This window comes from Ascidia mentula, chromosome 1 (assembly GCF_947561715.1).
Source record: "Ascidia mentula chromosome 1, kaAscMent1.1, whole genome shotgun sequence".
NCBI lineage: Eukaryota > Metazoa > Chordata > Ascidiacea > Phlebobranchia > Ascidiidae > Ascidia > Ascidia mentula.
The window spans coordinates 4142033-4154407 of NC_138566.1; the positions used below are offsets into that span (position 1 = coordinate 4142033).

The 12375-nt window shown below is 37.1% G+C and overlaps 2 protein-coding genes across 5 annotated transcripts in view; one reads left to right on the forward strand and one right to left on the reverse strand.

Moving 5' to 3' along the window:
• Positions 1-12375, forward strand: part of LOC145909625 (deleted in lung and esophageal cancer protein 1-like) — a 100987-nt gene that overhangs the window by 25634 nt on the left and 62978 nt on the right. The gene's annotated exons all lie outside the window — the stretch shown is intronic.
• LOC145909653 (uncharacterized) lies at positions 8804-10071 on the reverse strand. Its single transcript, XM_082997013.1, has 5 exons — positions 9876-10071; positions 9591-9799; positions 9014-9516; positions 8903-8955; positions 8804-8856 (listed from the first exon to the last, which is right to left on the reverse strand). Exons 1-5 carry the CDS (start codon positions 10069-10071, stop codon positions 8804-8806), a joined length of 1014 nt encoding a protein of 337 aa, XP_082853139.1.

Consider the following 12375-nt stretch of genomic DNA (forward strand, 5'->3'; position numbering starts at 1 on the left):
TGAATTGATGTCGTTGATAATTTGTACATCAGTAAGTCTGTTGCTCGCAATATCAAGATACACTGGGTGTGGAATATGGACAAACCCAGAAGAAAACGTTTTTATTCTGTTTCCATATAGGTTGAGCACACGCAACGTGTTTTGAATGTGGAGAAGTGGCTCAATTGTCTCGATTTGGTTGTAAGATAAATCCAAATAATAGAGTGACTGGTTAGGAATGTAAAATGCAGAGCTTTGTACGTGGCGTATTTGATTATTGCTCAGGCCGACTGTTTCAACATTGATAAGATTCTGAAAACCGTAGTCTTTGATTCCAGCGATATTCGTAAAGTAAAACTTAAGTTCAAGAATGTGGCGAAAAGACGGATATTGGTTTGTACTAATTATTGACTGCGTGTTGAGAAACGCTTTCCGTATGTCTACTTCGTTAAAAGTCAGCCTTGTTTTGTTCTGGAAAGAAGGCCAGACTCCGTCATATCTCATAGCAAAGTTTCTGCATTTGACAACAGTCAAGCTTTCCAAAGACAACGGAGGCTTCGCGATGGTTCTTGCCTGTGGAAGGTTTGCCAACGAGACGGTTGCGATTTTAGGCGGCAACTCAATTGTTTCTATTCCCGAAACGTCTTTGATGATCAGTATAGTGAGGCTCGTGGCTTCGTTGAAGGAAAGCTTTTTATCCGTGCACATCCCAGAAACTTGTAGCTCTCTTAGATGAGCGAATATCGTAAGGTTTTCCATCCTTAATCCCATGTTACCAACTAGTAGTGTGTACAAAGAAGTCGACCGTAATCCGTCTAAATTGACAAACTTGTTGCCTCGGATGTCCAACCAATCCAGTTTCGGCAAAACTCTGTTCCAATCGATTCCATGGAGTGTTTCAAGTTGGTTCGAGTTTAGCGACAGTGTTACTAAATGCGGAAATACTTGCCCCTGGAAAACATCCGTCAGGTTATTTATCCTTGCGTTGTTAATGGTCAACCGAGTGATTCCTGTTGGCAACCTCCCTACTTTAGTTAGTGGGTTATCGCTGATGTTTAAGCGCTGCAGTGAGCCGAGTTGTTCAAGAGAGTTTTCTATTGTATGTAGTTGGTTATGTGAAAGATAGACTTCCTTTAAACCGGACATCGTCCATGGCGGTAATGTAGGAAGTCTTGTCATTCTAAACGATACAGAACAGTTATGATTATTTTATAAATTTTAAAGGTTATGGAATTGACAAGGTGTTGCTGCAATTTTGAATGGGCCAAAAGCCAAAAGTCCGCTACAAGATCAAGGCTTGCACAACGGTACACAATGTATTATTATCGTGGTAGATACGGATGCCGCTGTGCCATGAACCGGAATGTGATTCCGATCCCAAACATTTACTTGTTGTTGTTTAAAAGAAGTACAACCACGTTGATGCTGCCGTTCAGTAACGGGATGTCGGAACTTCCTTTGCCGCTACAGTCCAAAATATTCCACCAGTGTTTACAATTCGACCAGTTGGTTGTGATGACGCTGTCTGGTATGTAAGTTCGTCTAGGAAAAAATATTTCGGCAGCGTTTCCATATGCTGACAAAATCGTTGCAATCTGAACCAAACTGAACCACATCCCACTCATGACTTCAACTGTATGTGGTGTTCTGTGAAGAGAAAGGCAAAATATTAAACCTGCTTTGATTGCTTGCAAAATATAGAAACATCTGTAGTATTGTTAAGTTCGTCTCATAACAACGGTGAGAAACCTCAGAAGATTATAAATTATAAACATAACCGTCCAAAAAAAGTTTACTATTTAAAATAAATTTGCCGTCAGTTCATATAAAAACTTTTAATAAACGTAGCAAACATATTCGCCGAACGTGAAAAAATACCTTTTATTCTATATCTGATGACGTAAAATGTTCTCAAAAACTTTCTTGCTCGAACATTCTTACATAAATGTATACGCTCTGAATATTTTGTATACCCTACACACTTTTCTTATTGAGCTTTGTGCACAATCTTCCTGAATCAGATTTTCTGTAGTATTCGAAAGCTACCCTCCGTGTTATACAAAAATTGACACACACAAGTTTACTTCATTGGTGATTAATATGTTTTGTGTTGCTTCTTTATCGTTCTGGGCACGTACGACCACATTCTCATTATGTAAAACATATTTTCAATTATTCCTTGCTCGTATGTAAATCATTGTCGCGGTTTGCGATCATAACGTGACGTGTGTCATCTTATTACCTGGCCAGACACGCTTAATAACGTGTTTGTGCTGAGACGCACTGCGTTTACTTTAACTTCAATAATTTTCTTCTCTGAAATCCCTAGCAGTCAGGCGCAAAACTTGTTTGATTTTTTGTCCCCCAATCGATCCAAGTTAATTGTTATTTTGAATATAATTTGAAAGTTTTTCTGGTAAAATTCACTGTTTTTTGCACATGTTTTTTCACCTACAATGACAAAACAAATGAAAAAAAATATTCGGTGTTTCAACGAATTATGTGCTATAATACAATAACGAAGTTTCAGGATAGTAAAACTTCCTCTATAACGTCCTGATAACATTCGCACCACCCAATTAAAGCCTCGCTGTTGTTTGCGTCACTTCTCTCGTTTCGTGTTGTCAGGTCACCCTGAGTCATTGATACAAACCTGCTCACACAAATAAGTTTTGTGCGTCTGGAAGATACGGAAGATAAGAGGGATTATTTTTCTACCGACTGCTTTCTCGTCATGTAACTATTGAGTATTCATTAAATTTAGATGTGCTCGTAACAGTCATGAAGGTGCTAAAAGTCCGCATGCTTATAATGTCATATATTCTTAAAGTGAACTCTTGACTTCTCACTTAAAGGGAAAATTCGTGAATCAGAATAAATTGAAGGCTGAATTGTTTCTGTTTTTGCAAGCGGTGGTCAACATTTTATTAAGATTGTTACGTTAGTCATGTATATTATTTCTTACACGTTTCTTCCGTTATGTAAAATCTGTCGCGTATGCAAATCAGGTGAGACTGTTACTTGTGATGAGTAATCGCTATGTGATGGTGCAATTACTCGTCACGGCAAAAACCCTTCACATTAATTACTTTTTGACGCCCATATATATATATTATTCTTGCATCAAATGAATTTCTTTTGTGCATAGCGCATACTTTTCCTCACTAGATTTTCTTTTTTATTTGTATGTTATTTTAATACATTTTGGCTTAATATGAACAGAATAGCCAATACAGTGCTGGAAATCTTCATGTAAACGTTTCGATTGTTTCTACAACTATTATCAATACAAAATTTGTATTGATGTGGTTGTAGAAACAATCGAAACGTTTACATGAAGGTTTCCAGTACTGTATTGGCTATTCTGTTCATATTAAAGATTTACAAAACCGTTAGTTATGTTCCTAAATTTTGGCTTAGATTTTGTAAGTCTACCGGGCCATAAACGTAATTGTTGCACTTTGCCGGTCCGCAGGTGCAAAAAGGTTGGAAACTACTGCGCTATCATTTGGCGCATTTTACTCACATTTCCCACAAAAAAAATCGCAAAATAAATATTGTGACACGTCAGTATTTGTGTCAGTCTTATGTTGTTTTGGTTTCTATAGGCTGATTGGCTGCAGTGAGCAAAACGTTTGTAGGTCAAATTTCTGTGTCGCTCCAGTATTTTCAAGTGTCTAATTAATGCGGTTAGATTCAGATTTATTCACACAATAGTTGGCACAAAACGTGGCAAAATGCAAATTATCTTTAACACTAAGTAACGCTAAACGTAGTGATGAAATAAAGTATATTGATCTAGGAGTTTTGCTCTTCATTGTTGTATGACGATTCATCACAACATAAGGTGTTAACGTATGCATGAGGAGCTAATACCGAGCAAAGTTGGAGATTTACAGTTGAATATTCATGATGTGACGTATAATCAACTTCCGGGATTGAAACTGGGTTCTTTTCATGGTGCACAGAGGATGTCGGTATCTCCTCGTATACGTTCGCAGGATATTCAACAGCAACATCCTTGTGCTGCGAGATAAATGAATTTCGGTACGAGATGCTTTCCGAGCCTTTTTCTGGTATAGCTTGTCGTGCAGGTTTCACAATATACCCACCTTCATACTCCGAAACTTGAGAATTTCCGCCAATTTTCAGCACAAACGGAATATCACCATGTACACGGGATTCCAAAATATTCTGCTGTGGCGTGTTACCTTTCGTTTCTTCTTTCAATTGATGTTTTTCCACTGTTTGCTTCTTGCTGTCTTCAGGAGACGTGCTTGAAAGTTTGCTTTTGGCGTACACTCTCTTATTTTGTACAACGCAAGCCAATAACACAGCTAGCAGAATAGCCAATATTGAAGCTGCCAAAGTTATCATAACATTTTGAACTAGGTTGTTGTTTATCTCGACTTTGGCTGTTGTGTTGGTGGCAGCCACTTTGGGACACTCCATGGTTTGGCCAATATACTCTTTCGTGTTGTTTTTACTTGCCCTGTTGATGTATCGCTGACAAACGCACGATTGATTTGACCGTTTGAAGCTTTTGTCGCAGACAATCGGAAATAGATTGAAGGACACAACCCAAAAGCCTCGTATACAATTCCATGGGTTGTTGGATGCCACTGTTTCTGTCCAAGTAAAGAACGCAAAATTCCCAAGTATTTCCACGTTGGTAAAGTTATTGCTTGAAATGTCGATGTATGCCAGCTTCGTTGGACGTGGAATGGTGCCACGATGCAGTAGTTTAATTCTGTTTCCATTTAGTTTGAGCGATGTCAGAGTTGCTTTGACATACAGAAAAGGCTCCACTGTCTCTATTTCATTGTATGACAAATCGAGGGTGGATAGTGTCGAGTTGGGAATGTAAAAAGCCAAGCTTTGTATATGACGAATACGGTTATGACTGAGTCTAATCGATTGAGCATTGACAAGATTCTGAAAGCCGTAGTCTTTAATACCAGTGATGTTTGTAAAATGTAAATTAAACTGACGAAGATGTTTCAGAGGAATCTCAGTTGTACTTATCAGTGACGTGACGTTGGGAAATATTTTAGTCACGTCAACTTCGCTAAAAGATAAAAAAGATCTGCTTGACTGTGAAGTATTCCACTGTACGGTGTCGTATTTCATTACGAAGCTTTTGCATTTGGTGATGCTCAAGACATCTAGGGTTGGTGGAAGTTTCTCAAAACCTTTTGCTTGTGGAACATTTTTCAAAAAAATTCCTGTAGCGTTAGGAGGTAAATTTACAGTTTCAAGGCCCGAGATGTCTTTGAGAGTAAAGTCTACAACGCTGACAGCATCCTTGAAGGAAAATGGTTTTTTAAAACACATCCCGGAGACTTGAAGCATCGACACATGTCTGATTGACGTAAGATTTGTCAAATCCAATCCATTGTGTCCGATATGCAAACTTCTGAGAGATGTTGACCCCAATCCGTCCAAGTTCGCAAATGTGTTGTTTTCAATTTCAAGATGTTTGAGGTTTGGAAGTACTTTGGTCCAATCGATGGCATTGAGTGAGGAAATCTTGTTGGTTCCAAGCCAAAGATGACTTACACGTGTTAATATTTGTCCACCGAAAACGTTGGTGAGTTTGCTTATCATGTTATTTTGTAGGTTTAGGGTAGAGATTGACATTGGAAACTTAGATACAGTTGTAAGCTGGTTGTAACTGATATTTAAATTGCGAAGAGAGACGAATTCTTCCAGAGTAGTTCCTATTGTTTGTAGTTTGTTGAGTGAAAGATCGAGGTCGGTTAAGTTGGCCTTCACCCATCCTGGGAATGTTGGAAGGGTCGTCATTCTGTAGGCAAATAAGATACGAATATTGAAATGTTAATTTTTCTACTGTTAGTTGTGGTTTATTTGCAGACTCTTTCATGTGGTAGTTGGTAACGGTCGAGAGGACCATATGATGTTGTCATTACAATATTCCCGGTTACTGTCATGTAATGCACTGTGAGCATATAGATTTGAATAATGACCATAGAGGGAAACATATTTTCTGCTTTCTGTTTTACGTTATTGGTATGAGCCCATGCCAAACACAAAGAAGCGTGTTTCGGCCTAATGCAGATAAACTCAGAGGCTTTGTAGGCTACTATAAAGCAATCAATTTTAGTAGTTGAAAATTAATGTTTGGCGCAAGCTTATTTGTAACATACTGGCCTTTTCTAACTCTACACTAAAAAAAAGTACTTACCCGTTGTCATACATGTAGAGTGTGGTAATATGCAGACTGCTGTTTAGTAGAGGAACGTCAGACCTTCCTCTTCCACTGCAGTCCATAAAATAATACCAGTACTTGCAAGTCGACCAGTTTGTCGGTAGGGCGTAGGTTGGTATGAAAACACGTGGACGAAATCCAAACTGCGCATCAGTGTTAAGAGTCGCTGTCAGAATAATTAATAACTGCAGTAAGGTGCACAACACCATCCTTTTATTTATGTTGCAGAATTATAGGGCCCTGAAACTGTGTAAGACATGCGATAGCGCTATGTGTGTTTCATTCTATTTTCACATTAAAGTAGCAATTCTAGTGGGAAAGCGTATACGCATATCACGACATTTAGAGCTTGTCTCTTTCTTTATCGTATCTTTCGTTTACGTTGTATTTTTTTTGCTATTGTAAATCTGTCTTTCACAAAACTCAGGTACGTGAGCCAAGTCAAACTCGTATGGGTTCAACGATCATTATTAGAGCAATTTCGTCTGCATTTCTTATTCGAATTAGTCTTCTCTGAAATCCTTAACAATCCGGCGCGAGCCTTTTTTATGTGGTTGAATAATTTGCTCCCGCAGCTTTTTTAAACCTTGCGCGGTCTTCCGCTTTTACTATGCAAATACTTTTGTTACGCTTAAATCGTATCGTGCCTTGTGTCATTTTATTAATCGGCCATGATTTATGTTGAGTCGGAACCGGGTGGTTTTTTTGGCACCAGTCCGTCCAAGTTAATTGCTATCATGAAGATAGTTTGAAAGTTTAAAAACACAAATACAACACGAAGAAGTAATTCCTACCATTTTTTCGCTAAAATGTTGTAATTAATTAATGTTCCAAAAGTTTCCTATTTATCCTTCATATAGCTTGTTGCTAACACTTCAAATGGTATTAATGTTCTATTAAAGCAGTTTAAAGCGAGTTTTTGCTGCAACGAATTGTTCCTAGCAGTTGCCTGATAAGAGACGTATTTACAAGTTCTAATTTTTGTCGTTCTAGCGTAATTATTTAACATTATATTTTTTGCATAATATGATTCTTTACTTGTACTGTATGTCTTTGTGTATTATTGTCATTTTAGTAAAACGACTTTGAATTTTCATGTCAATACATTCTTCTGCAATACAGTGATGTAAGTAAGGTGTTCGATATGATGCATGTTTATTGCACATTAAATTTGCACTCAGATCAATATTTACATTATCTTTCTCAAATTTCTTTATTGCTTAGCTGAGTCACAGAAAGACCAAACCAAAAAAGCTAAGGGACTACGGAAGAGTTTGACAAATCATTATCAAATGGCACTTTGTCCCGCCACATGTTGTTGGCATACGATTGATCGGGGAACTGTTTGCGGTATTGGAAGCGTCTTCTTTTTTCGGCTTATTCCGGTTGTTGACACTTCTTCGTACACGTGTGCAGGATATTGGGCAGCAATATTGTCGTATTGTGACGGGAGGAATGAATTATGGTATGTTGGGATTCACTGTTAAAAAATTTTACTGTGAAAACCACTGGCAGCAGTTTTTACATGTTCAACACGTAAAATCTACTGCGACTTTCACCGTAAAAACTTACGTTCATTTTGACGTAAAAAGGAAAAATTACGTGCTTTTCATTGTAAGAAATACGCGTATTTTCCAGTACATTTTACTGGTTTTTTCACTGTAAAATTTACTTGCTAAACCACTGGCAGCAGTTTTTACCTCAATTGTCCTGGTAATTTTTACCCCAAAAATAACCGCAAACTGTGCACAAAAAAATTGCCAAAAATTTGTTTATTGAATGACTTTGCAAACCATTAAGTGGTACATGAATGCTGCAAAGAATGTATTAGCCTGCCCAAGGCCAACACTTTTGGATGTGTTCCTCCTGCACATCGTCGCTTATTGCTTTTGGAACCAGCCTGATTTATTTCAGCAAAGTATCTGCACAAAACCAAAATTTACTTTCATGTATTGCAACATTTCCAAAAACTTGTCCACACCTAAACATATTTTGCATCTTTGTCATAAATAACTGTTGGCAATACAAAAAAGATTACTCCCATAAAAGGGATATAGTGTTTTTAAATAAAAGAAATTGGTCTTAGCTTTATTTAGCATGTCAAAGTTTTCTTCCCGAAGTCACATATAGCTATTGACTATAGTAAGACTTGGTCTGGCCATAAAAAACAACCAATACAACATTATGTAATATTTAACAATTTAGAGTAGCAAGAGCTTACAAACCGTTGAATAAATTCCATTGTTGCTGCTGCCTTTTCTGGGTATTGTATGTTAAATACATAGAATGAACAAAAAAGACCGGAGAATGCAGTAAAAAAGTCACTGCATTGAAAAACCAAACTCCTCTCTATAATCAGTGAATAACAGCTGGATGATGCTGGTGTACTACCTAGAATTGAAAAGGAAAACACATTATTATACCCAAACCACTAAAATTCAACCAAAAAATGTAATACCTGTTGCAATTATAAACGGATTGGGATCACCATTCTCAATCGTTTCTTGCAGTAGCAAGTTATCCTGTCAAGAACATTTAGGTCCATAAGCATTCGGAGGCCTAAAAATGCATACTAATCACTTACTTGGATGCATTTTAAAACAGTTGAGGTATCTTCTTTGAAATAACTTCCCAGAAGTTCCAAAATTGAAGTGGACTTTGGAGTTTTATTTCCTATTGTTTTGCATTCAAGCCTAATCTCTTTAATGCAAGCAGCAACAGATGGTTTTGCCATTGCTTTCAAAGCTCTACAAAACATGCGGTTTACCTAACAAGCATGTATTTTTAATAAAAACAAATTATTACTTGTATGTGTGATAGCTGCGATTGGTCATTCTCACAGAAATTTCCTTTGGGTCATAACTTAAAGCCATAAGTTGACCATAGTGTTGCATGAGACATTGTGAGGTTGCCAAGAATGGCCATTTTTTAAAAATTTCGCTTACTCTGGCATTGGTGTTGATGTCTTTTCGTTGTTTCGAAAAGGTACTCTTCATTTGTTCCATCACTTCTTTCATATTTCTTTCTTTTTTGGTAAATTCCTCTTGGAGCCATTTTTGAAAAGTGGTATCATTTTCATACCCACTACTGCTTGTAGAGGGTTCTGTGGAAATCTGGTCATCAAATTCACACAATTTTCTCTTTTTTCTCATCACATTTTCCCAGCGATAAAATAACTGGTTGGAAACTGTATTATGGCCATTTCCTATTGGTACACTATCTACCACATCACGGAAGGATTTGGGATACCTCGATACAATTCTATATGCAATTTTATCCAAATTCTTTCTTCCTGGTTTTAGTGTTAGCTGAAATGAAAAATGAGCAACAACACTGTAACAGTCACCACTAAACTTTACAGGTCTAGATGAACAGTACTTACTTTCAATACTTCGTCTATTGTCTTGTGAATTAACTCTTTTCTTTGCATGAGGTTGGGTACTTTGCCACTTTCCAAACATTGAATGGTTGCTGGGGAACACCGTTGCCAAGGGATTGTAAACTCATAAATCCATTGCAATGATGTATTTGCTTCGACACTGCTAAAGCTGGAGTCTAGCGGTTCCGTAGAAAATCCAGAACTTGATGAAACTTTGAAAAAACAATTGTGTACAATGTTAAATACATATGACTGGTATAACGCTATGCAAAAATTTACACAAAATACCTGGTTCTATATTAGGTGCTTTAAGCAGCTTTCTTGCCTGCACTAGGGTGAATTGTATCAGCAGGTCCTCTAATTCAAGGTGTCTGAAGTCACCAAGTTCACGGACACCAAGTGTGTGTAAGTGTGAAACACACTCATCAAGTTTTGCTGGGTTATCAATCAGTTCAGGTAAAAGTTTAGTTACAAGATCTTCCATTTTTATGCATATAACTGACCTAAACACAAATGCATTGCTTTAAAACAACCATTTGTTTTAGTCCCACTCCATATACATATAGTGGACATTTGTGCAACAGATCATCAATGCAAATACATTTAAAGGAACCATCTTGATGTTGGACTTCATACACACCATATTGTGGAAAAAAATTAAGAAATTTGGGGTACACAACAAAATACAGTTTGGATTCTACAATACATATTGCCTGAATATCACCAACTTGTAAGTCATACCCAAATTTGGACAAAACAACAAGCATGCCTACAGCATAAATGATACCTTGAAACTTGGCAGAAGTTAACATATCACATTTAAATACATCAAAACCAACACTTTGGATTACGCCCATTATTACACTAGAAAAATGAGTTGTTGGTGAAACAGCAACAATATCAGGGCCAAAAAATGTCTTTTCAAGCAAGCAGGCTTGAAGCAGTTGATGACTGTGGGCTAGAGTTGAACAAACATTAATAAAATTTTTTTTGTTACGAATGGCCCGCTTGAAGTAAGAATGTTTGCTTTCGAAGCGAAGAGTAGATGTGTGGGTTATGGGACCAAACTGTAATATAGCCCATGGATAATGCCTTATAAAATGATGCTTAGGACGCAAGGGCACTCTAGGAAAATTTAAGACCCTATTGTGCAAATATTCAAAAATTAAAAACTTTAAATGAGAAACAGTGGCTTTGTCAATTGATGAAGATGTGACAATTTCAGTTATTGAGCGCAAAGTTAATAGAAGTTTCCATACTGGGTCTTCCACACTTTTTACATTAGACAAAACAAATAAAGGGAACAGTCGAAGAAAACACCAGTTTTGACTTGCATTGCCAACAAGCCTTTTTCCACCAATAACAATTCTGGCTGGTTTGCTTAGCAGATCTTGGTGAATGTACTTAAAATTTTTTAATTTAAAGTTAATATAATCATGACTGAACCACTTCTTTTTTCCAAAATAATTTACAAACAACATCATATCATATTGTATCACACCTAAAAACATATCATGGGCCAAACAGGGTGGTAAACCTGGGGAACAGACATGAAAATGCTGTAGTTCATGGAAAACACTGTTCTGCTTAATCCCTTCAATGTGACTAGACATATCACTGCATTTTTTCTTCAGACATAAGTTGTATGACTCAATTGTCCTCATTGGACTTTCAAAAGTCCAATCATTTTGGATTTCAGCTTGGGTGATGGTACAGTATCGACAAATATGTGATGCTGTACTAAAGTTGGATGTAAATCCACCAATCTGGTGGCTGCCTAGATTGTCACCAGCTATACATAGAATGCTTCCATATACTTTTTCTTCAAATCCCAAATTTATTCCTTCATTCTCTAAAGTCTTCAAGTCATTTAGTAAGGGCCTAAACACTGTGTCCATAGTATTTGCATTGACATGTTGATCTTTGCACAACAGGACTAATTGGAAGTTGTCAATTTTAGACCGATTATATGGATAAAAGTTAGCAAGTGTAAAGTAGACTCCTAGAAGTTTATGCTTTCCTCTAGCCGAGCCCAAGGGGTTTGCTATTTCGAAGGCATCTTGGTATAAGACAATCTTGAGAGTCTTGTTGTTACTGGTAAAAAGAGAGTTTTGCTTCCATAATAGCCCGTCAGAAAAATCAGTAAAGTTTGATGAAATAGATTTCGGATGGAGAAACTGATATTGTACAGTTTCTTCAGTAAACAAAGCTTGCAAGGTTTGTAAGATTGGGACATACTGAAAGGTTGCTTCAACATTACACTCTAAAAGCAGTTTTATTTCAACCGGAGCAACATATTTAAAGTGGCTTTGCAAGTATTGCTCCCTTAAATGAGCAGATTTTAGTGGCCCACTTTCATGCAATGATTGAAAATGATCCTGTTCATTAACATCATGCAAAACTTTTGATACTGTATCTTCGGACATGTCATAGTTGGCCAAAACAGTTTTTAGAGTATATTGCATGTTTGCGGAATGTTCACTAAACAGTTTGTGAATATGCGATATAATTTCCTTTACTGTGCTTGCTTTTTCACAGCGTTTGATGACAAGTGCAAGCTTTTAACATGATTTCGTTATATACTTTTACGCAATTATTTTCTAAAATTAAGCAAACCAGACAATTTACACACATTTTTACCAAGCAGACGCCCTTACCTCGCAGACAACTGTTTACAGTAACCTCTTCGCGAAAAAAAGAGAAAAAATAATTTGGGCGACTCTGATTGGCTGGCGAGAAAACCTCGCCGTTTTTACGGAAGCATGCACGTAAAACGATTTTACAGGAA

Coding starts and splice junctions, on each gene's coding strand:
- LOC145909653 (XM_082997013.1), bottom strand. CDS start 10,071: ATGGAAGATCTTGTAACTAAACTTTTACCTGAACTGATTGATAACCCA. Junction 8,956..9,013: donor CGCAGCTATCACACATACAA/GTAATAATTTGT, acceptor CATGTTTTGTAG/AGCTTTGAAAGCAATGGCAA. Junction 8,857..8,902: donor TGCTTGCATTAAAGAGATTA/GGCTTGAATGCA, acceptor AAAGTCCACTTC/AATTTTGGAACTTCTGGGAA.